Source organism: Numenius arquata, chromosome 1, assembly GCF_964106895.1.
Source record: "Numenius arquata chromosome 1, bNumArq3.hap1.1, whole genome shotgun sequence".
NCBI lineage: Eukaryota > Metazoa > Chordata > Aves > Charadriiformes > Scolopacidae > Numenius > Numenius arquata.
This window is the reverse complement of record NC_133576.1, coordinates 2,059,129-2,084,751: the sequence shown is the minus strand read 5'-3', so window position 1 is coordinate 2,084,751 and position 25,623 is coordinate 2,059,129. Positions and strand designations below refer to the sequence as shown.

General features: G+C 37.7%; 1 protein-coding gene across 2 annotated transcripts; it reads right to left on the bottom strand.

Annotated features, from left to right (window-relative positions):
- Positions 1-2,427: 2,427 nt before the first annotated feature.
- On the bottom strand, positions 2,428-25,617 carry FERRY3 (FERRY endosomal RAB5 effector complex subunit 3). 2 transcript variants are annotated; one of them, XM_074160199.1, is made up of 14 exons: positions 25,449-25,579; positions 23,799-23,993; positions 23,378-23,523; positions 21,797-21,978; positions 20,010-20,109; positions 19,794-19,915; positions 17,305-17,411; positions 16,402-16,599; positions 12,868-12,975; positions 11,657-11,725; positions 9,889-10,091; positions 4,928-4,985; positions 3,674-3,741; positions 2,428-2,689 (listed from the first exon to the last, which is right to left on the bottom strand). In XM_074160199.1, exons 2-14 carry the CDS (start codon positions 23,974-23,976, stop codon positions 2,597-2,599), a joined length of 1,632 nt encoding a protein of 543 aa, XP_074016300.1. In that variant the 5' UTR covers positions 23,977-23,993; positions 25,449-25,579; the 3' UTR covers positions 2,428-2,596. The 2 variants fall into 2 exon arrangements, with proteins under 2 accessions (XP_074016300.1, XP_074016292.1); XM_074160191.1 differs by having other exon boundaries at positions 2,429-2,689; positions 12,850-12,975; positions 25,449-25,617.
- Positions 25,618-25,623: the final 6 nt, after the last annotated feature.

The window sequence follows — 25,623 nt, the reverse complement described above, 5'->3', positions numbered from 1 at the left end:
CAATAACAATTTGTTCCACACAAGCCACACATACAATTTTACGCAACATTTTCAAGGCATTAAATACTGTCATCCTTCCAAGGAACGCTGCACTGTCTATACAAATAGAAAAACCTCACGCCTATTGAGTCATTTTCCTCTTAATCTCAAATAGCTTCTCATGACCCAAACAAGACTTCTCACATGGCTTTACTCCATAAATTGCGGCCTGTAGGCTACGCTTGCCAGGTACAGATCAAACAGAAAGTACAGTCGAGGTCATCCCATCTCTATAGTCTGTTTTTCCACAAAGACGGCTAAAAATCCACCGTTAGCGCTACCTCCTCGGGAATAGATATGAAAAACAGGGAAACGATAGACGTTGTGTTGTCTCGTCCTTTAGACGAGCGTTCAGTGTGGCAGGGCTTTTACAAGGGCCAGGCTTCAGTACAATTTTAAGCAGAAATAATAGTTTTCCCGTACCATTCCTACCACTTTGACTTTCCCAAACCTCACCGCTAGAGCTCGCTTGTTCTTTTTAGTATCAAAGACCAATGGGTTATTATGCTGAAAAGTTCATATGCAATCCACTGAGGACTGAAAACGCACATTCAAAAAACGAATCGTCATTTCTCTTAGAAATTACTGGCAGTTTTCCACGGGTGGTACTTAATTAAATGGTGTCTTTGTGTTTTGGCAAAATAACAGGTGAATTTGGACGTTATTTTTATTAAGAGAGAGTCTAAAAGTATAAGGCAGATGAATTGCTCAAGACTTTTTGGTGTTTCACAGGCTACTTGTCAGTAAATGTCCTGACTGAAGAAAAAAAAAAACCAAACCCAGAAAACTAAGTATGTAACACAGACCTCTCTTATAACACAGATAAGTCTTAAGCCTTATAAAAAGGAATACTTTTGCTGCCGCACCTTTCGCAAACAGAATAGTGGTCAGAGCACTTGCTTTTCTGGGACCAGAGTTTGATTTCAGCTTAAGGCCAGCACTGTAAAACGAGCTCTAACAAGATTAATCCAGCTCCTTCTAGATGAATTTACATCCTTCTTTTCTAGAACACCAAATTAGGCCACATTACTTGCATGATTCTTCTTTAGAAGTTGCTGGCAGAGGAAAAGAAAAGCATTTGACAGTTCAGCAATAGATGTTTGCTGGGTCACTTACATAGCTTCTGTACCGCATGCAGGACTCGATAAAAATACTAAGCTAGGAGTCCGATAATTACACAGTGACTTTATAAACACCATGAACTGGTTAATATTCCTTTAATTCTCCGTGAGAATTTTGAATTATGCAGTTTCCCCTGAAAAAAGAATTGCAATTCTCACATTTATCAAACTAAGTAATATTTAAAAAAAAAAAACAAACATACTGAAAATAGAAAATAATTTGATTTTTAGTTGGCTAAACTCCAGTTTTCAAGTGCAGAATTTCAGCAATACATAGAAAGGGATTTCAGAATCAGAGCCCGAGCTACTCCAGAAAGCTACCTGGAACCTTCACCACCCCAGCTGCTTCCCTGTGAGCCTGACTCTTCTGGCAGCCCCGAGAATCCCAGTTTCAGACCGGGCTTTCCCCACGGCCAGTTTCTGCATTGAAGGATTGCTCCCAGCCTCCTGCTGGGTCCACAGCTGAGTTTAAAAAGCCTGACTGTCCGACATAGGGGAAAACTAGTTCCCAACCTCCCCCTCCTACCCACCATCATGGGGAGGCAGAGGCTTTTTCTTTTTTTTTTTTTTTTTTTTTTGACTGGATTTAAGTTTGTCCCAAGAAATTTCAGAGCTGCATCTTGAGCTGTCTCCCCAGCATTTCTGATTAGATTGTTTAGTCATAAAACAATATTAAACAGCAAAATACACCTGTACAAGAGTCTAGAACACTCTAGTGTTCCTATTAAATTGTTCATGTGACAGACTTATCCATGTGAAATCTTGAAATAAAGCAAATAGTTAACATACGAAAAAAAATGGATTAAATAAAACATAAGAAAGGAAAACAAAAAATTAAATTTTAACACTTCCATGATTTACAAAAGGGCAGCAGGTTAAGTGCTTGTTTCATGTCTTTCATTGTGTATCAGTAAAATGAGGCAGTAATACATTCTGTTTTGTGGTCACTGTGACCCTGGAATGCCAACTGTGACAAATTACGTCAAAGTTATTCTAAGGAAACACCTGACATTGTTCATAGTTTTTTAAGTGTCACCAAGTAAATTCAGAAAATGTTTTTAAAACTCAACAACCTGAAGCCCATCTACTTGGGTAGAAGATACTACTCCTACCATAAGCTTTTATTCCTACTACTGAAGCATGGGAATCACTTCTATTTCTGTAGATCACATACAACAAGTTACGTTGAATGTCTTTCAGATAAAGGTGAGGAATTCAACATGAATACTCTGCTGAAACAGAAAGCAAGAGGCAAAAATCAACTCCTAACATCCAAGTCCAGCCAGCTTTTATTTTTTTATTATGACAACATGATTCTTGAAGTTGCAGCAAATACCACTTCAGGGTTATCATCCCTCAGAAAAGAGACATGCCAATCCAGAATCTCTGTAACCTCATCCTTTGTCAACAGGATACATCTTACTTATGCACAAAATTCAGTGCTTAGAGGTCAAAGTCAATGTAGAGGACACTCTGAAGATTTGTGGAAGCATATTACTCAGTTGGTAAAACATTTCCTCAGAAATTGTCTGGAAAAAAGAAATTAAAAAAATTACACTAGTAAACTTTGGCTTTTTGCTGTAGTTTGGAAGAATTAAGTCTCTCTCAACTTGTTTCTTGACATTTATGAGAATTGCTGTTTTTCAGAAGACCACAAAGACCATTTGCAAACTATGTGTCATAATTGTATTTAATTCAATCAAAAGAAAAAGATTGGCCTAAAAATACTGTTTGGGTGTTTGTGTGACATACCTGTTTCCAGTGGATTTCTCACTCCAGTAATTGATTATTTCTGCCTAGCACAAGCAGGACAGTGCTGTCCGTTATCTATGGGACTCCTGCTCTCCAAATTCCAGAATTAAATTCAACTTCAGTACTTGGTTTATTCTTGGCTTCCTCCTTGCTCAACGCTTTACTATTTTGTCAAGAAATGCATGTTATTTCTTTCCTAACATAACTCCGATTTTTATATTACTTCCACTACCACTCTTTTAGAACAAATAAAACAGTGCCAGCCACCTTTGGAAAACTTTGTTTCTCAAGATCAGCTAGAACTCCAAATTAAATCATTTCAGAATCTTAATTTCAATTAACTTCAAATACCTAGAGTCATCAATGAGTTTGTGGAAGCATGACTAAACTCAGCGCATCACAACTTTCCAAATTGTTAGACAATATAACTAGTACACGCCTAAACTTACATAATGCAAGGTTAGCCCATCTCTTCAGAGTAAATAATAGCAAAAAAGTATCTTTTTTAAAGGTGATATATTCACCATTTTTAAAGATGAACTTCCTAGTTTGAAATTTTAGCATCCTCAGAAGATACTACAAGATATCCAAAAATATAAACCCCCTCGTATTCCTATTCTTTAGGCAAGGGACCCAAACTACAGTGATTATTTAAGCTCACACAAGAAGAGCAGAGCATAGCAAAGAAGTCAAAACTGCGGACATTTATCTTCTTGTTCCAGTAGTCTCCTAGGTTCGATATGAACTTGATTTAAACCTACCTGTGGTACCAGAAATTGTACAGTTCGAGAAACTCCTCCATCCCACGAGGCCATTTCCATCATGAAACCTAAAAAATAGCATTCACACTGTATGCATTACCTGTGCAGTCTTCCCCATCAATTACACCGTTATCAAGCAGTGAGGAAGTTTTTGCATACAATTTGGATTTTAACTGCCTTAGCTAGGGATGTCATTAATCGCATTTAAGTCAGACTTGGCCCATCTCCTGACTGAAGTCTGCTTTAAGTGGAAAGTCTTATGATTTATGGAGAAAATCAATATAACCATTCCTACTGCATAACACAGTGCTAGCCAGCAGAAGAGAGAGGTTTCTCCAAATATGACGGTTATGAGCTCTTTCAAATGGCTTGCTTTCATTGAGAAATAGCTCTTTCCTGTAGCTCTCACATGATCACATCCTCATGAATGAGTACAAGCCACTTGCCAGAAGTACACTGATAATCTGGCAGCAACAGAAACTACCTGAACTTACTTGTATGTAAAAAGCTCAGCATTCATTTATTGCTCAAGTTACCATACAGCATTTTTATGCTAGCATTTCCTAACTATAACAAATGAACTACAAGGTCCACAGGAATACACTCGTGGCAAATAAAGATACTCAGAAAAACACTTGTTTAATGAAAGTGGCTCTATGGATGATATTCCATCGTGAATTACCAGAGGTCACGATGGGAAGAGGTTCCTTGAGTAGGCTGCAGAAAGAACTTTAACACTACTAACATTTTAAATACTTGACTGGTTCAAGTATTTAAGTGCAGCACACAAAAACACAGTAAGTAATAACACCGCTTGGAAAGACAGAAAACCAAGTTCAGTCATGGGGACTTTCCAACGAAGAGATTAATTAGCATACAAACTTGTCTTTGAGAAGTGTGCGGAGTCCTCATCGTTTGAGCTAAACAAAATGTAAGACACTGGAAATTATACTGTAGAGAGCCACCAGCTTTTGCCCTCCTTGAGATTGCTCAAAGCAGCAGTAAGGGCTTTTTCTTCTACTATCTATGTTTAAGTTGCAAAGATACTTTTGAAACATTTTTAGTCTCCATTATAAGTGTCTGAGACTATTTCCTGGTAGGACAGGTATTAATTTTAAAGAGAAAAACTAAGTGTATACTTTAATAAACCATAAATTGTTGATAAACACCTTTTTTGGGAGGGAAATATACAGCCTGAGCAAGGCTGGGTGCCACCAGATGCAACACAAACAGCTGAAGAATTCATGAACATACCTTTGACGCACTTGAACACAAGCTCTGCCCTCTTCAAGCACCATGGAATAGTCATTTCCTAAAAATAAAAATAAGTAGCCTTAATGCCCAACGGATCTAACCAACAAGAGTAGCAGAGATATTATTAAAAATAATACTCTTTTGCCATAGAACCACATTTTCCCATCAGGTATTCAAGCAGCATTACAGGCTATGAAGAGGGATTCAGTTTTCCAGAGTATTGTAGGCAGGTGGTATATACCTTACAGGTGACCATAAAAGCACTGCCACTACTTATTGGTAGGAGAGCCCGGCGTCAGAACACTCTATACCTTTTTAAGCTGAGATCTTGAATAAAAATACTGTTGACAACCCTATTAATGTCACTGGAAATGGGTCTATTTAATTCCCCTGGGGAACTTCAGAAAACGTATGATATCCAATGGATAACTGTCAGATTCACGCTTCAGCTAGCCAAAGATAGGCTCCTGACCACATCTTAACAGCAGTAACTAAAGATTCCTAGCTGTTCTTGATGATTCCAGTTAAGGTTTATTGGCACACCCACCGCCTTCAGTAAAAACATTCTCTCTAATACTGAAACTGGAAGAAGCCCTTCTCCCTTAAAGATGCGTTTAGGTTAAAACAAACAAAACCTATCTTCATCTGACGGAGGAATTTCAGATATAAACAGGTAACAAATTCTTACTTAAATACCAAGATTGGGTACAAAACCCACACCGGTTTAAGGTATCTTAAGATGTGGCTACAAGCACTGGTCTAAATAATTTAAGTAACAGTTTAAATGCTTCAGAGCATCAAACATTCTTTGGTTGTGCACTACAAAGTGAATATTCCTAGTCAGAGACAGAATGACTGTCACTGTAAACACTTCTCAGAAAGAAAATAATATCTATTTGTAGTCTTCAACGTCAAAGTGAGAACTTTCTAGTCTGAATACAAGAATATAGACGTGGAAACAAGTTTATCATTCTATGTACCTTTTCAAATTTACACTTTACGAAATTTTATATTCAGACTTTATTTGGCAACGCCAAACACTGTGCAACCTGTCATTTCCAAAGAGCTTAATTTCCTGATGAAAAAAAGTTATTTGAGAAGCAAGGTTACCTAAGAATGCCCACTGATAACACTGAAACACTACACTGAACGTGGCTGCATTAAACAACTGCTGAAAGCCGAAGTTCCTACTTAGGAGGGAGCATCTCCTGCCATGCCCAAAATATGCAATACCTTAAAACCAGCATAAGCTACAAATTTCTTTTCAGAAACCCTCCTTCATGATGTAAAACACTGCATAAACAGATGCTGCTTTTAGCGTATACAACACAATAATCAGACAGAAAAATGCTGGACAACATTTTTTTTTTTTCCATTTCTAAGCTTTCTGGAAGAAATATTTGGTCTTTGTTGTAATTTATTTGCCTAGGTGTGCTTTCTGTCACAAGTAATGCAGGCATTAGTTTTGATCACTGTTGTGGCTTAGGTAAAAAACAAGTGTCTAAAAAGAAACCTCCTGTTGTTCTGAAGGCAACTCAGGAGTACCTTGCGTAATAATAAAGGGAACTGAGCCTTAAAAGGACTGATTGAAACAGCAGGATATGACACTATTCCTTGGACTATTTCAGAGAAACATAGATGTTAAATCTTGTGGGCACTCAGGGAAATAACAGGTTGAATCCAGAACGTCACTGCGTGCAAGCCACAAGAACTGAAAAAATGATGCAGTAGTGATTCAATTATAACCCGTCTTTAAAAACATAAGTTCTCACAATTTTGCCATGTTATCAGGATTTTTCTCTATATGCAAACTAAGTAACAGTTGTGGAAATGATGAAGAATTGGCTAAGTACCAATTCAAAATACAGTGCTGGGGACAGGAAAAAAAAAAAAAGCAAACACTCACTCTCCTATGGTGAGTTTTGGTTAATAACATCCAAGCAAGTCACAAAACACCTGGGACTTCTGGTTTTGTTCACTAGCAGAGACCACACCTCACTCCTTTTTAGGATGTAAACTGTTGTCAAATTAAGATTTCTTTTGCTTATTAAAAGAAAAGGCAACTTCATTGATTAGAAAGAGACGCTGCAAACCTTTTTGTTCAAACAGATTTGTGACAGACTCACTACATGGGGCTGCCACTTTTATAAAGCTCAGGGCTCGTGCCTTTCCAGAACCATGTCATAACCAGGTAATGAAAACACTAAAGTTCATAAATGTCTTGCGGGAAACAGATTTCAAACCAAATTTCAATGGTTAATTTTAGTAAGTTAAGGATTAGCAAGATGTTTACTCAAAGTATATCTATGCAAATCCTAAACACTGTATGAGCAGGAAACTCAGATAAGAAATATTTGAGGTTAATACACCCATCAATAGCCTCTCTACAGAAACCATGTTCACAAACATTTGTTACAGAGTTTATACTCCCTTCATTTCTACTATTTTTGCAAACATTTTTGTCTTAACTTATGGCGATAGAGACAGCTGACTCATATCCCTGAAGAGTCAAATTTTTCTCTGTGTTGCTGTGTGGACAGCAGCAATGGCTCCTATATTGCAACTACCAAGGAAGCGTGCCAGCTCTAGCATTTTTAGGGATGCCATGCTGTTTGAGCCATTTCGATCCTCAGTTTATACGTCACTTTATAGCAGGTTGAGAAGAGCGATCAGACAGTAATGCTTCAGTTGTCCTGAATTTGAACTTGTCTGCTTTTGCCTTTCTCAAGTATCAAAGCCAGCTTCTTTCGTTCATTTAAGTTAACAATCAGAACAGAAAAATCCAGTTTTGCTGTTCTTGTCATAAGAAAGGAAAACAGAATTCCTTCTTTTTTCCCTAGAAAAAAAATAATTAGCTTTATGCAAGGGTCCAATAACAATGAAATGTAATGGCTTCATTGAGATTGTTACTTGTTACTTCTGTGAGGTTATAAACACCACTCTTCCATCCATAAAAGAAAACCTTTGGGAAAAACACAGAGAAAAGTCATGATGAATGCCTGTCACGGTGTAGCATGTAATCCTCTCTGCAGCTGTGCTCCTGGTTAACCACTTTACAAAAATGTTTTTATGTAGGTGGTAAACGCAGATTCAAAACCGGGGCTGCTGAAGGCACCAAGTTCAGGTTAACTTTCAGAAATCTGTTATTATTCACTTTTCCCTCAACAACACGTTACATATTTGTGTGTTTCAAATGAGGTCAGCCAGCTGCAAAGCACTGTAATAAGTAATGCTGTTAATGCAATTCACACAATGCAGTTTTGGCTAAACATACACTTATCATCCAGGTCACTTTCTGCTTACTCTGCAAAGACTTAAAACTTAATATAAAAAGTAAATTGTTTTACCAGAACCTTTTAAGAATCCAGCGCTAGACAAGATAATTCTTCAGTTTCACACATCCAAGCAACAACACGCTCTCAAAGCACACTGAACACCTGGTCTTGTGCTTTATTTGTATTTTAATATATAGATATGCAAATGAAAGCCAAAACTATCCAGGTTTAAGAGAAAAAAAAAAAAAAGAAAAACAATATAGTCAGATGGCAACTTGATTAAGAAAAAATGTCAGTTTATGAAACACAGTAACTAGGCCCCATCAGTAACCCAGGCTGCTGTCCTGCAAGTCGATTAATTGCATTTGTGCCCCCCCCCAAAAAAAATCAATAGCAGAGATGAAAAATTTCATAAATAATATAATCTGTTCCTAAGTCTACTTTTATGTATGGAAGTATATCCTTTAGAAGTTTCATTATTGGACATTTTAAACTTTTGCATCGCTCGCACTTTCACAATAATAGACCCTGATCTTGCAAAAGGGGTTCACTTCTACACTGTGTTCCAATCAAATTCTGTTAAAAAAAGAAGTCACTGTTAAAGTTAATCCGCTGGTGAGCCTTTATCTTGCTATGAGTCAGACATTTCCAAAGAAGGAAAGGCATTACTGAAATTTACAACTGAAAAATCAAAGAGTTCTTTAAACACCACCACCCCCAACAGACTGTAACTATCTGTGCAAAGGTATCAATAATGGCAGCATTATCTTATTTTTCTCATTTCTTTAAGTTTATAGACTTCTCACCTCCTAGGGAGGCGAGACATATGGATGTACTGCCTGTACACTGCACCCCTCTCTGCCTCCCCACCCCTTTTTTCTTCTCTGCTAGTATCTTGTAAGCCAGATGTGACAGAGGAAAAGAGGCTGTCAACGGTATTAAATTACTATGCTCGGTAAAAAGTTACAGTTGAGTAAGAGACAAGCTCTACATTAGTGTCCCATCGAAGAAAACAATACAAAAGCTCAGCACAATAAGTAAGCACACCTGTATCTACAAAGATCCTCAGCAATACGCTGGTTCTTTCCCAGCTAGTATTTGGGGGACTTAGAGAGGAAAAAGGGACAGAAAATAAGGATGCAAGTGATTAGGTAGTGAAGGAGACAGTTCAGAGCAAAGGTGAACTCTGGTTGCTGCTGTGTAGGGCTGAGGTGGTGTTAGGGATACAGAACTCTAAGCCAAGCTTTGCTAGGTCTGCTCATAAAACTTAGTTTTAAGGTTTTCTAAATAGCAACAATTAAAACTGGGAATCTATTATCACTATCACATCAGCGACTCTGAAGATATAGTTTCTAAGCATTAGCTGTTGCTGGAAGACTTCCAGGCACGTAGTCCCATCTTTCATTAACGCTTACGCAACTGTGCAATGAGCTGGATCAAGGAAGTGAAGTGTCCAAAATGAGAGGTGGGAATAAAAAACTGAAGTGATTCAGCTGGCTGCAACATTTTAAACCAGTTCAGTTCCTTCATTTGGGTCACCCTATAGATGATTGCCCGCACAATGATGTGGCAGGAACACGTGACTGGGATAAACTGTCCCATTTGGCTTAAACAAACCCATTGCAAAAATCCCTTTTGTTCCATCGGAGAAAATAAAAACCAAACCAAATCTTTACATTTACTTACTTCTGACATATCATGCACCAATAAGAGAGGAATACTAATGGTAGTAATGTCGTGTGTGCAGCAAACTTTGAGAATGTTTCTGAGTCCCATGATCGCAGGATCCCGAGCAGTTATGTTACCAGATCTTACATTATCATCCACGCAGAGGTGAAAAGCGACGTGAATTTCAGAAAGATTTGAATGGCGTGTGATGTAGAATTCTCCTACAGAATAATATAAACCAAGAAGGCAAGGTATCATGGTAGTGATCTGTACTGAAACACAGCTGTTACGCAATGTAAGGACAGGGTCAGTTAAGACAAAAGGCAAATACAAATACACAACAGAGATCAGAACACATACGTAACGAGATAAAAAAGAGTTAGAAACCAACTGATCTAAAATCTCTTGGAATATCATTGTTTTACATTTATCCTACACTCACTTCCCTGCTTTGATGGGTTTCACTGGGATCACGGACACCTGGTGTAATAAGACGTAACAGTGCCAGTACAGGCGGATATGATCTATATATAGCACGAAACAGAAAAACAAACACAGAGGAGGTGAAATACTCAAAATATACAATGTAAGCACTGAATTGCAGACAGATGTGGGAGGCGGAAATACCAAAAATGGATAGGTTAAAATAAAGGATGCGAAAAGTCTGTGGAAAAAGATAGTGGGTTACCTAACAACCGAGATATGCAAGATGACTAAAGGTATCAGCGATCATTAGATTTTAAAATAATTCATAGTAATGGGAAGATTAGTTACGGAGTTGTTTTCAAAAAGTTACCAAGACACCTTACTGGGGTTATTTTTAGACTTGGTATTCATTTATCGAAAGTAAAGAAAGGAGGATAAAGGGCATTATATGAAGGTGTCTCCATTTTACCTTTCTGCTCGAGATAAAAAGTCTATACGAGAGTCAACAGAAAAGCAGGTATGCAATACTCTTACTGTTTCAGTCAAGAGACAAACATCTTTCTTGAAACCTATTGTCACTGGTCATTTAAGTTAAGATACTACCTTTGTACTGGGACAGCTGAAGAACGGGTATGTACTTCTTTCTGATGACTGCTAAGGAGGTAGTAATCCCCAGCAATGATCATCTAAGGGTAATAATACACAAGCCACTGCAGCAAGATTCACCCGGATTTATCTGTTAAGGACCCGAGTTGATTTATAATCCACTTATACTAACAAGATCTAAGACAATCATGAAAGCAATTTTAAGAAGCCCTCTTATTCAACCACAGGCTGTACGAATTTAACTCCTCCCTCCTCCAACTGTGTATTCAACCTTCAAATTCCACAGAAGCTTTCCTTACTAAAATTCGTAATACATACAGAAGATACTTCCCCTGGAAATAGGATTTATGCATTCTCAAAGCTAAAAAATACATTCTAAAATGCTTTACTGTATTACAACGGTGACATACATATAATTATTTTCAAAAATAAAATTAGTTGCTAGTATTGAAGTTTCACCTTTTCCCAAGATGCTCAGAGATCTTTTTTTCACCCTCAAATTCTGAAAAGAAATTTTAGGCCTAGAGAAGTTAAGTGATTTGCCCCAAGTCACATGATGCAGTGGCAAAGCTGGGAATAGAAACCAGATGTCCTGACACCCAGTTCTCTGCCTTAGCCACAAGAACATCCTTCTCCTCTGATTGAGGTCAACTGGGTTTAGTTTATAATTTATGTTCTGACTTTAGAGCTAAAAATGTGCATCTATATAACACAAATTGCTTTAAGAGGAGGGGGAGAATAGAGCAGAACTCACCCGGCAAAATATTTGACTGGTTTCGTTCAATATTCTTTAATTTATCTTCATTTCCACTACTTTTGTTTTCTGTATATAAATACATAGCACAAATATTACACATATCGTCTATTAATTACACTTTTGAAGTTTGATGTACTAAGATGGTATCTGGCTTGAATTTTTACCATAAAGTTACCATAAAGTCCCCCAAATGCAGGGGGCTGGACAGGAAGAGGTTTTGCTGCCTTCAACAGCCACTGAACTGAATCCTATCACAAACCATCAGCCTTCTTATTTAATCATCTTATAATACCTCTTTGTTTGGACAAAAGAAAATATAGTCTTCTCAAACATAATAATAAACTTTCCAAATTGCCCCCACACCTACACATACATTATTTAAAAAACAATAGCAAGGTAGTAACTATTTAATACGAATTTGCTTCTAGTATTGCAAGAAAAGAGATTTCCATAAATCAGCAGTACAAAACCAGCTTTCATTATTTTTCTCAAGACTACAGCAATACGCAGATTACTATGAAAACTTGTTTCTCTATGTACTGTTATGAATCTATTCATGTTACTGATATATTTAAACCACATAAGCAGTTATCTGGAAGAAAACCAAAGTTTCACGATGTACAAGTACTGCCTTCACACCATGTGGTCAGAAAATTTCACAGCCATTTGTAAATATAACTGTAAAGTAAACCATTCACAAGGATTTGGTCAGCACGAAAAAGTACACACTTTTAGTCAATTTATTATTCAGCTTTTAGTGTTCACTTTCAAGGAAGAGAAAAAGTCATAACTCCTCTTATGAAATTTTTAAAGCTTTACAATTAAATAGAAATAAAAAGAGTCAAGTAAGATAAAGTCTGTGTGGCAGCAGGCAGTTTCAAACTGCAAAGGAAAGCACAATGACCCTACACACTTCTCATGCTGCTGAAGAGCGATCAGAACCTAAGGACTCATACATTTATTATTTTTTTTGGTAATGTACATCTGTTTTAGCAGCAAAGACATCACGTGAACATGTTGTCTGTGAGGAAAGAATTTCATGCAGACTTCTCAGAGTTTATCGATAAACTCGAACATTCCATTTTATAGATCAGGTAACTGAAGAAGAGTGAAATCAACTTTCCCGTAACCATAAACATTCAGCTGACCACTATTCTATTTCAAGGAAAGTAATTTTGGTTGTCACTGACCATGTCTTTTCGACTTACTGCTACGCTGTGCTCTGGCCTTAAGTACAACCTTCTGGACAATTTCAAGCTGTTCTTGAATTCCAGGAAAATGGAAATCCGTGCATTCTTGGCAAACAGTTGCAAAATCTAGGAAAAAAATAAGATTAAAATCCACATCATAAGGCTGTGCTTAGTAACATTACGTAACTCTGCTCTACCATTCAAGCAAGGCCAGTTATAAAGGCAACTTGCCCTAAAAACCAGACAAAGCCCTGCTGTACTTGACTAAATTCTAAAAAAAATATGGCAGAGACAAAACATTTTTTGAAAGAAATTAATTACTTGGGGAAAAAAAAAAAAAATCCTTGAGTGCTGTCTCTTCAAACACAACCACCTGCACCAAAAAACCCCTAAATAACAGCAATACATGTGCGTTAAATTTATTTGTGCCTTACAAATGATGTCTTATTACTAACAGTCCTTCAATCTGTGGTACTTTATTAAAACATACATAATAGATACTTCCAACAGCAACAACTGCATTCCAATTTGCTTTGAAAAATGAAAGCAATTAATGAAATTCAACAACAGTGTATCTGGAAAGCTGGAATTACAGTTCTTTCCTTTTAGTTCTCAAAACACAGATCTGAAAGCTGAAGAAAAGTGTCATCTTTTTCAGCTGCAAAAGAGCAGCTGAGAAGAGCTGCAAGTTCCTTTTACTGATAAGTATTACGTCAAACTGAGAAATATTATACTGATAATTAAGATCATAACATACTGCCTCTGTGACTGGTATTCTAAGCTCCTTAGCCTAATGTCCAGCCATCTCTCCAAGCAAGTCAATGGGAGCCAAAACAAGCTATTAGCAAGCTGGACTATACTAAGCAATTGCTACTTACTTCCCATTTTGAGGTACCTGCTCTAATCCTCCTTAAAGTTCTCAATGTATTCTGATTGCCTATCTGCAGAGGACTGTATACTCCTGTGAACAAGCTGCAACAGGAACAGGCAGGGTAGAGAGAAAAATCTTAATGTATTTTATCTCTTTACATGAAGTCTCGTCTCCATCATAAAAATCTATTTTCAAAAGGCTTTATTAAATTCTCGTGCCCAAAACCAAGGGAGGAAGCAGCCCATATTCCAAAAGATTGTGTCTTCTGTGTATATCAAGACAAAATATGGTCACAAGACATTTTATTTGAAACAAACAAATGAAAAGTCTCTTGTATTTAAATTACAATGAACTTCAATTTTAGTTTATCGTTTGTCTGAGTGGCTACTCAAAACCTGACCCACAGTAGCCCTACAAAGTCCTAATATAAGAGACTTGAGCTAAGTGATGCATAAAGCAAATAAAGAAACTGTTTATCGAGCTTAGAAAAATAGTCTGAATGAAACAAGGAGGTTGAAAGTTCATATGTAAGTTTAAATTTCTGCTCAAGGCTGTTTTCTAAAGAGGTGTCCAAATGTGATTTCAAAGGTATTTTTTGCTAGTTGCTCTTTACACACTGCAAGAAATACAGAAAACACTGCAGTCATGGTTTCCAGTCTTGCAAATACCTCACATACATCCTGAATTTTGAGACAAATAGAACCATTTTTGGATAACGGATTTACCAAAGATGCAACATCAAAAGCTTTGCTAGACAAGACAGAACTAACAAAATCCACTAAAAGAAGCACATTCTTAAGCTTCCTCAGAATACAGCTATTCGGTCCTGCAACGAAGTCAGTTGCAGGACTTCATACAGCTGGAGGCCCTCTCCATTTAGTACTGGCCAAGTGACTGGCGTTCTCAAAGCAATGTAATAATGCTTGGATAAACAGCGCGCTTACATGAAGCTTATTTACTCCAGCTACCTTTGAAAATCTCAAGAGGTTTGAAGGAGCTTCCAGCCCATCAAAAAATATAGGCTATTAGGTTTATATTTTTACTCAGCTTTAAAACGGAAGCAGAAAATTGTTTCTGCACTTTTGTAACCCAGAAATTTAGACTTCACAAGTCATTACTGCCCTATTTAAACAATAGCATCAATGAATTATCTGAGGTCTTCTATATAGCAATTTTATGAACCTTTGAACCCCATGGCATATTTATTTCTTAAAGAGCCTTTTAGGAAGGAGAATTGGTTCTGGCTAGTGCTCTTGCAATGAACAGCTTTAACAGTTTAAGAGCAAAGTCTCCTCTCAAAGGTGCTTGTTGCTGATCTTCTGCCAGAAGCTACCCCTCGCACCACAGAGTGAATTTAAAGTGGTGTGCTCAAACCTTAGTCGCTGCCTGTAGTGGTTTGGGGTCTCAGTGCAACCTGACATTCACTGATGGCTTAAAGTAATCTATCCGACCGGGTCAGAGGAGCTGAGACATGAGACACTTTCATCTCTAACACTTTTAAAAAGAACGGTGGTGCAGACAGCTATGGAATGTGCCCACGGTTAAGTTCGCCAAAGCCCCTTCAGAACTCAAAGAAATCAAGATTTATTGAGGATTATACTTTACAGATTATTGCAATACAGTCCCTTATCTTCCCTTCTACTGTGGCTGCAAGATTTAATTAGTGGCTAGAAGATGCAATTTTGCGTTTGAGAGTATTACTTAAATGTTTGTCTTATCACCAAATCTTCTCTATTTGCTATTAATTTAAATATTTAAGCAGTAAAAAAGTAGTAACTGAAAATGAGTACAAGTACGAAATAAAACTGCCAGAATGAAGCAACTTGGAAACCATCAACAGCACAAACACAACTGCAAGTTTTACTGGTAGGCTTCTCTTTCCTGCTTGCTACAAGCCCGATTCCACAGTTTTCAGAGAATATCAAGCACCAAAGTCTATTATTTTTACAGCATGCTAGAATAACGATGAGTAACTGTGGCTCCAGTCAAAAAGACATTTCCAGCGTGAATATTTTGGTATTAAACTTCAAGAAGAAGGTGGAAAAGTCAATCATGTGGTTGAGAGAAAGCCTCAGTGACTAAAATTGAAACTGGAATGAACACATTTCATTGGTTAACCTTGATACAAAACACCATCATAGTGTCCAGTTACTCAAAAGACATGCACTGAAAACGGCGACTAATCAAGCTCTCCAGGAGTAGGCAATTAATATCCCTATTGTTCATTTTCAAGGGAATTCATAGTGCTGCAGATATCTAAAACACATGGTATTTTTATACATTTATTCGTCAATTTAAAATCTTAGCCTATTTCATTTTCAGCTTTGCAAATAGGTTTCGGTATGCTAACCTGATATTAGAGAGTTACAAGCCCCTATAATAAATCAGTCTAAGGCAGGGAAATCAACACTCAAGTGTTCACTCCAATATGTTCCTTACTCAAACACAAAACCTAGGAAAGAGATGAGAGAGAGAACAGTATATCACAGCATAACTGTCCCCCATCCTTATCCGCATCTCTTTTTGCATTTTTTGTTAGCTTTTTGCAATACCATGTTCAAAACATTAGGGTCTCCAGTAAATTTTAATTTCACAGGGAACATTTTTTTGTGAAAGAGAGTAAGTTTTAAAGTGACATTCATTTTCATTTGACACAACATACCTCATTAGAGAGGGCTCACCTCTTTTGATGCCGCTATATGAACTGATACGGTTATCTACCAATAAAACCAGGCCACAGAGAGAAGTTGAATAGAGCGACATTGCAGTTTGAAGCCTGTGAAGTTTTACTCCACTTCGATGATTGCGCTTATGTTTACAGAAATCCAGCATATCAGCTCTCAGTAATCTCAAGTTATGCATGGTCTTCAACTGAGCTCCTGTATGGAATATAAATTTTAATAGATACAGTAAAAGAGGAAACTCAAAATTGTTATTAAAATGCAAGGGATCAAAGTGCTACCCTAAGTTTTGTGAAAAAGGTCTATAAGGGAAATATCATCAATAATACTCAAAGAAAGTTCTTAACTATATATATTCAGTTTTACATACACATCAGCAATTTACAAGAGTAAGAAGTGCAGTATTTTCCACAATGTTTATCTATACATGAAATAAGCCTTGTTCCTTATTATAAGGCTATGGATGGAATACTAATGCAGTCAAAAGAGACTTTGAAAAAGTGTAAGAAGTCTCTGTTGCATAAACAAGAAGTAAAAGTTTTAAGCATCTATTTTTCTATTAATTTATTGTGGGAATTGAATTTAATACCGACAGTTTCTTACCAAACATAAGAAAAGTAAAATATCATCTTTAACTGCTATGTTTTGATGTTAGTGTGCTTTTCTACACTAGTCACCTTGCTAGAGTGGATAAAAACCTTGTTTCTCTAATGTTTTCCATTAAGTATATTTCAGGTAGCTGGGTACTGTTTGATACAGTTTATATTGTACTGTACTTCAATTACAAACTGTATATATTATAGACATTGACAGTTAAATACTGTAAATAATAGATGGCTTAGATACATTATTTATTAGCATCTGTTATTATGTTTGGTTTCGGTGGCCGTTTCCTTTACTTACCCAAGTGAATAGTGAAACTTTCTTCTAACAGCCTTTGCTCTTCATAAATTCTTCCATTTCCTTCTACAGATTCTCTCAGTTGACTGGGCTGAACACTGATTTCATCACTAAAATAATGAGAAATGTACTGAAAAGTTTATCGTCATTTTTGTTCAAGACCAGCAATATTTCTGAAAGCTATCCAAAGTATTCTCAGATACTTTGTGGAAACCAAGAGACTAAGTCTATTTGAATGAACTCCACTCATCTGAGGTTTTGCCTTTCTGGCATGCAATACTCCAGGTGCATACCAGCAGGAAGAGTAGACTCTGCTGTTAGCTTTACATTACCTAGCTCATTTGTAAAGCATTCTGAGATTGAGAAATAAGAATAAATCACAATATCTAGTTATACCACAATAAGAACATAGGAATAAAAGGGAAAAAAAATAGAATTATTTTCAGCCTATTTATAATAGCCAAAACCTTATTTATGAAGTTACTAAATAAAACATTTCTTCCCTCACACCCACAAAAAATGGGAGATTCAAAAAAGCCAAATCAAAAGCTTCACAGTGTTCAAACCAGCAGGAAAGATTTCAGATATCAGTTTTATTTTTTTTCCTAAATTCAACTTTCTGGTAGTAATTGATATAAGCAGTACTGTTTCTGCTTCATGGAAGAACATGAACATCTCTCCAGTTTGTTTCTGCATTAATGAAAAGTTACTCTTTGTTTTCAAAATGCCTAATCTTCAAAGGTGTTTCACAAAGGATTGTTTTACAAACTTTGCACTAATTGCAAACGCCTAGTGATGAGGTAGAACTGAGATATGTTGTTAGTAAATACACATACACAAGCAACTAGATGTGTATAGATATATACGTGTGCATGTATATGTATGTATATATTATGTTTATCTTTTATGTCTACATATATGTGTAACACACACATATTTCTCCCTCCCTCTAAGCTTCCAGTTGCCCTACTGTAGAATTCCTGTGCATTATTTTCAAAAGCATTAGGGACATACAGTTTTCAGGACTGAACGCAAGCAGAGAGATCACACTTTCTACTACTGTATGTGAGTGCAGTGATTCAAACAGTATCACTTCACATGTTATAACCACCCAAGATTATGAATGTCCCTGTCCATGGCAAGGGGCCCGGAACTAGATGATCTTTAAGGTCTCTTCCAACCTAAACTATTCTATGATTCTATGAAGCCAAAACATCCTCACTCCCTCTCAGAGTACTTGCCTCTGGACCTCTAGCAGTCCATTTCTTCTAGCTTTCAGCTCTAAGCAACTTCACCTTGGTCTTATTTTACAGCAGTAGAAGGCAAGAGGTTCACAGTGATAAGTATGTTTAGCCTTTGTAATTTCTTTATTGTTAAACCTCATGGAAATAATCAACATAGCTAACATGAAAATTTTGTGGAAAAATATTTTAGGATTGGGCTTAGAGCTTGAATAGACTGTCACTACCACAGTGATGTTTTACCTGGTCACTAGTTTAGAAATAGGCCGGCTTGCCTGTGAGCTATACAGACCTTGGACATTATCAGACTAACCGGAGAACTCTAAAAGACTTCCAAAACAAATTCACAGACAACAAAATCCCGAGGAAAGTAGTGAGAAATCTAAACATACAGCATCATCCTCCAATGTATTTCCCCTCCTCTCTCTCTTCCCTCATGTTCCATTCACTTCCTTATCCCAAAAGGAAACAAGAGAAAACGATGAAGTATTTCATGCAGTATGATCCATGCCTGTCTTCTCTTATTGGCATCCATTTTGTTCAGTGGTGCTGTGTTTCCCATAAATTCCTTGCTGCATCCACCTACATCTACTCAGACTGGCTCTTCTACTAACATGAGACATGTGAAAGCATCAGGTTTTACTCCTCCTATTTTTCTATTAGTAACAAAGGTGGCAGTTACTCATGATGAAGAATAAGGACATCCCCAGGTTACAAATTCTGATTTCCCTGCTATTTCCTCAATCAGAAAGCTTTTCATTCAACTCTCACCACAAGTGTTCACACTAAAAAAATTCCATTTTTTTAGCCGTCCAGTGATGTATACATAAAACAAAAAAAAGAGAAAAAATTGAAAGAGATTTATTAATTCAAACTGTGTGATACTGTTACCATTTATTAAGCTACAATTACTCTGCAGAACATCCTTAAGTGGTAAGAGAAAGCCTTGTGAAATAGTGTTAAAGACAGACACTGTTAAAAGTAGACGTAAATAAAGGCAAAATCGGAGAAAAACCCATTCGGCTCAAGCTGTTATTTAATGCATTGCAACAGCTTTCTAGTACAGAAAGGTTATAACATTACACAATGAAGAAACTCCTACAAATATAAATATTTTATTATGATGTTTTATTTGCCTTTGATTTGCTTTGATTATCCTATTTAAATGGCTAATCTGAAATAAAGATTATATAAAAGCAAGTCCTTTGAACTATTACAAATAGAAGTAAACACCATAGAGGAATTAAATACCTGATTGAGCTGTTATTTGGATTCTTTAGGTCCTGATGAAGCTTTATCACCCATTCCTGATATTCTTGCTTCTGGATAGCAGTAGACTGTTTTAATTCATTGGTCCATTTGTTCTCCAAATCCTAAGAAGATGACGGTTACGATTTGAGTGGTTTGGGTTTTCTTTTTAAGACAATTATTTGCATAACATATTCTAGTTCACTGAACTTAGTATACCTGCTGAGATTCAAAATGCTGAGCTGCTAATGAATTTACGTCTTGGTCTGTTAGTGATTTCCCTAGCTCCTGCATCACCTTATCCATTTCTGCTCCTTGTCTGAAAGAGAAGCAAACGTAGATTTACAACAAGCAACGCTTTCAAAGAAATGACAGAAGAATACCCATTACTGTTGATACAGTTACTGATACAATGATCAGTTCTATCAGCCGGCTGGTCAATCACAAGCAGAGATACAACTGAACACACAGCTGAAAGATATGTCACGTCAGGCAGTATTTTGTCCATCTGCTCATTTTGGAATTTGAATTCATACACTTAAAGTATACACTCACAGATATTCGAAGAAGGTATGACAGTATCTTCAGATGTGCTAATATAGCCCTTCACTATCCGTATCATTAGAAGAGTTTTTGAAATGGACTTACTCAGTCCCTTGCTTTCCTCCTGCCCTAACCACAGTTGATCCAGGCAGGTAAATGCCAGGAAGCAGGCTAAACGCACCTGTTTTTAATAGTCAGATGAGCTTCCAGCTCAAACTACATGCAACAGGGGGACCTAGAATTAAAGGGCAGATCGTTCAATATCTTGTCCCACCTTAGTCTTCTTAATCCCTGGCTTCACTTAGTCTTTCAACTTCAACCCTTTCTTCAGCAAGGAATCAATTTACCCTAGCACAGATTTAGCAATGAATATCCACAAATATGAACTGAGGGTCAGGTATTCCAAGTCAGCTCCTGTGTAAACAGAATACCACCTACGCTCATCTGGGATAGTCTCAGCTGCCACCAACATACAGAGTTTCTTGATTACGACAGATAGATATGGTAAATTCCACCAGAGTCAATACACAGTTATATCACACTAGAGCTCTGCAACATTACTGCTCTTCAGTTAAAGTGCTCTTTCTTCTAGATGCACCCTTGAGAAGAGTCCATAAGCAGCAAAGTGTTTTGCTAGCACATTATTGGCAATATTTATCCCCAAATTAGAGATACGTATGATTCAGTCTAGAAGAAAATATAAAAACAGGTATGCATTGCATAACGTCAGCTTAAACAAATACAAGTCAAGAGGACTATCACCACTTAGGATGCTAAAACATACCTACTTAGAATATTCTGGCATCTCACAAGCTTCCCTAGTATTTAGTATCTATACTATATCTATATTTGCGTGCATTCATTTTCCTTAACCTATTTAGTCTTGAAAAGAAATAAGAAAACTCTGCATTGTATGTGTTCCCTCTTGTGGGCAGAGCAGTCTCCTGCAGCTATTTAAGTTTATTTGGAAACTCAGGATCCCACATAGACTTTTCTAAATTTCAAATTCAACACCATCTGATTTAAAGTTGGTTCAAGTCTTGTGTTCACCTTTTCATGCCGTGGAACTTCCAATTTTTCACTGAGATTACATCATAACAAAGGCAAGATATGGTACGCAAATATACTTTATTTTCTAGACATCCTAAGCACTTTTCATTGCTATACCACTTACAACATGGAGAGAACAATGGAAATCAAACCTTGTATTACTTTGGTGGCCTTAGCTTGTAGTTTTTTTGGTGACTGAGGAGAATATAAGGTAGCTGATCCTAACAATATAGGCTACATATTATACAACTTTAAAGAGGGAAACATAAAACTAAAATAGGGGTTACACAGACAAATACAAGTTGACACATGCTGTCCCACAAGTCGTATGTGCCCAGTGGCATGCACCTCTATTAAATAAGATAGGAGAAGAAAAAAAAAAAAAAAAAAAAAAAGAGAAAAGGAAGGGATACCTTTCCCGTAGTTTTTTCAGTTCCACATCTCTTTCACTTATTAATTCTGAGATACTAACAAAATAATTGTGTTCCAGGTTTAACAGCATTTCAGAAGCTGGAGAATGTATCAGATCGTGATAAACATCAGCAAAATCTTCATCCCAGCTGGTTTCTTCAGGTTTTGCATATTCTAATGTTGTCTAAAAATAAGAGATTTTAAAGCATATGGTACCTTTAGGACATACAAGGATCCCTCACAATGGTGGGGCAAAACCATCTGGGCATGCATACTGCCACACAACCTTCAACATACATGAATTATCCTTCCTAATTTGAGCTTTCTGTATTCTGCTTTAACGTTTTCTCCCTTCCCATACTCCTTCTCTTTCGAAGTAACTAACAGCAGAAACATGAAGATTTTGACTACAGTGAGGAATTACAAGTTTTCAGCCATCACCAACTTGGGAAGAACAATAATATCTGTAACAATATTCGCAACTGATGGGATTTTAGATAGGGCCAAAACACCAGCTGTGCAAACAAAAATGTTTTCCTAGAAAGGATGACTAACCTCTGATGTCACTAGAATTTGACCAACAACACTGATTTAAGAAAAGCAATTTTTATTGAACAAAGAATGGCCCAAAGATGCCAGTTTTGCAAGCTCCTTTATATTGAAACAGTCTTTACATTGGCAATCATTCCCAGAAGATTTAGCTAATGAAATGAGATTGTATCATTGAAACGCAGGTTAGAAACATCAAGAAATGATCTAATCCTAACCCCTACGCTCAGGCTAACCTATACATAGAAACTGCTAGCATTAGACTGTAAATTCTTTCACCGTTTTATCACATTCCTATTCTCACCCAATACAGATTTTTTCTTCTTAAAGGTTAAGTTAATTTCATTTTATTGATGTTCATTAATGCAGATGATTTGCTTCCAATTCTCTTTATAACAGATGTATGTTTTGGAATTTTTCACCACTTTCTTCTATATTCCACCATAAACAAATTCAATTCCTATGAACTTTTCCTCAAACGCTGCAGTTTCTCTCATTCTTTTTTCCTCTTTGCTAGGACTCATCCAGTTCTTTTATATTCCTCCATTTTAAGGATCACATGCAAAACTGGACACGTTACTGCAAGTAAAGCCTCATCATCCCTAAATAATGTAAAATAGTCACATGAACTCAGAAAATGAGCTGAAAAGTCTCTTCCAACTCTACACTTTCTCCTTGGAGTCTTCATTGTTATTTTTGAGATCTAGGATAGCAGTACCACTTTACTATCTCTTGCTTTGATTTTAATGCACTATAAACCTTAGGTCTACTTTTGTTCTAATATCACTAACCATTTTCCTCTCAATTTTTAATCTTTTGATTCTACTTAAATTCAGGAAAAACCTGACTGAGAACTTGTACGATAAAGACTTAATGATCACTTTCAGATAGAAAGAAAAAAATCTAAGAATTGATCAATAGAAGTGAATTTCAATACAATTTTGCATCTTCACAGATGTGATTCTATCTGTACCTGCACACAAACACTCTCACAGAGCAAGTCCTTAATATTAACTTTTCAGTCTTAATCTTACCTCTTTATAAGCTTTAGCCCAAGTATCTGCCAGCTGGTTTATGTCTACTTTTCCTGATTTCACTGCTTCCAGAGCCATTTCAGCTTCTCTATCGTAATCTTTTATTGTTTCCTCTTCTATGAACTTATTAAGAGATTGCTTCAGGTCTATTATAACAAGAAGAGAATTGTCCATCAACAAAACATGTCAGTGGAAGTATCAGCAAGCATCTAGGAAACATACAAATAATGTTTTTCTAAAAGCCTTTAACTTGGGCACCTTACTTGCTAGTACTAACAGTAATTTTCTTTAATGTTTTGCTGGCTTAAAACCAAAATTTAAGACTGTTCTAGTGAATACCCTTCTTTTGGTTTCTTAAAGCAGGTTGTAAGACACTTACAGGCACGGGTATATCACATTAATTTAAGAAATCAATTCTTACCATTTTCTATAAAGCATGGCAGATTGTGCAGAAGCATTAGACGCCCATGCAAATGACTAATATTCTCTTGCACGGGGAATTTGAGAGGCACAGTAAGCACTAAATGCTGATTTCCCACGTGGAATGTGTACACATAGTCTCTCTCCCTAGTGAAGGTCCTTCCTTTATTAGGCTTCATCTTCCTGAGCCGATTTCCTGCATTAGAAATGAAAGTAACATGAGTTACATTCTTGTAAAATCATAAGTAAATAACGCTAACTAAAACCATGGCTTTGTTAATAATTAACAGCTTCTAACAATAAAACTTAAATGCCCAAATTTTTCAGAGATACTCAATTTTGACTTCCAAATACATAGGTTGGAACTGAAGCATAAATACCGGTTCCCAAGCCACTGAATGCTTCTAAACTGTAATTGGGTGTATCAGTGTATGAATTTGGGTAATTACTCCTACAAATTACAATATAAGCTTCCTGACTTAAAGGAAGAACCAGGACAGAAGGAATCCTCATAAATAGCAAACTTTAACCGAAACACTGGAATTGCTGACATTCACGTCCCAAACTTTGAAATCCTTCACAGTGCATTAGGATTTTATTTCCTCCTTTCTGCATGTGGTAGGCTTAAGGGGGGGGGGGGGGGAGGGAAGTTTGCAATCAATTTTAGAAAAAGCTTATTTTGTCATTTTATAACCTGCGTTAGGATAGACTGTCATTATTTTTAAATGATACCATTAAAAATAAACCAAGAGAAAAGCAAGAGAACCGCCTACGGGATGAAAATACGGGACAGGAGCACGTCCCTGTATCAGTAAGTTTTCCCTCCACCAAGGCTCCTCCACTCAACATACATCCCTCCTTAGAATCGCAGAATGGTCAGAGTTGGAAGGGACCTTAAAGATCATCGAGTTCCAGCCCCCCTGCCATGGGCAGGGACACCTCCACTAGAGCAGGTTGCTCAAAGCTCCATCCAGCCTGGCCTTAAACACTTCCAGGGATGGGGCATCCACAGCTTCCCTGGGCAACCTGTTCCAGTGCCTCACCACCCTCACAGGAAAGAATTTCTTCCTAATATCTAATCTAAATCTCCCCTCTTCCAGTTTAAAACCATTACCCCTTGCCCTGTCTTCTGAACATCACCCGCAAAGCTGGACACTCTACGCCAGCTGAAACCTCCCCAGTGCTAAAAACCACCGTCCAAGGGGAAAAAAGGCAGAAAACGAAAGAGGAAAAAAAAAAAAAAAAATTAAAAACGTGTCTTTTCCACAGCAAAATGACTGGGACCGGTTCGTAGGTTTGGTTTTGGTCTGACGTGTGGCCCAGCAGCCACCCTGCCCCAGCGGAGAGGCCCAAACCCCCGCTCCTCAACCGGGGCTGGTGCCCTCAGCGCCGCCTCAGACCCGGCGGGGGGGGGTGGGGGGAGCAGACCGGCGGCTCGACGCCCCGAGAAGCAGAAACGAAGGCGGGGGCGGGCGACAAGGGCCTGCAGGATCCCCCCCCACCACCACCTTCATCCACCATTCCCCGCCCCGGCCCGGGAAGACTCCAAACCCCCAGTGCAAACACTGGGATGGGACAGCGCCCGCAGGGACCGGGGCCGCTTCCCCCGCCGCGAATGGCGGGAGCGGTGCCCTCTTCCCTCTGCGCTCACCTGGGTACCGGGAGGACGGGTGAGGGGGCGCGGCGGCGCCGGGCAGGCACCCGGCCGCGGAGGGAGGGAGGGAAGCAGAGAGGGAAGGAGGGAGGCGGCAGCGACGCCGGGCGGTTCCTGCCTCCCCATCAGAACCCGCGGGCCCGGAGCCGCCGATTCGCCACCCGCTCGCTTC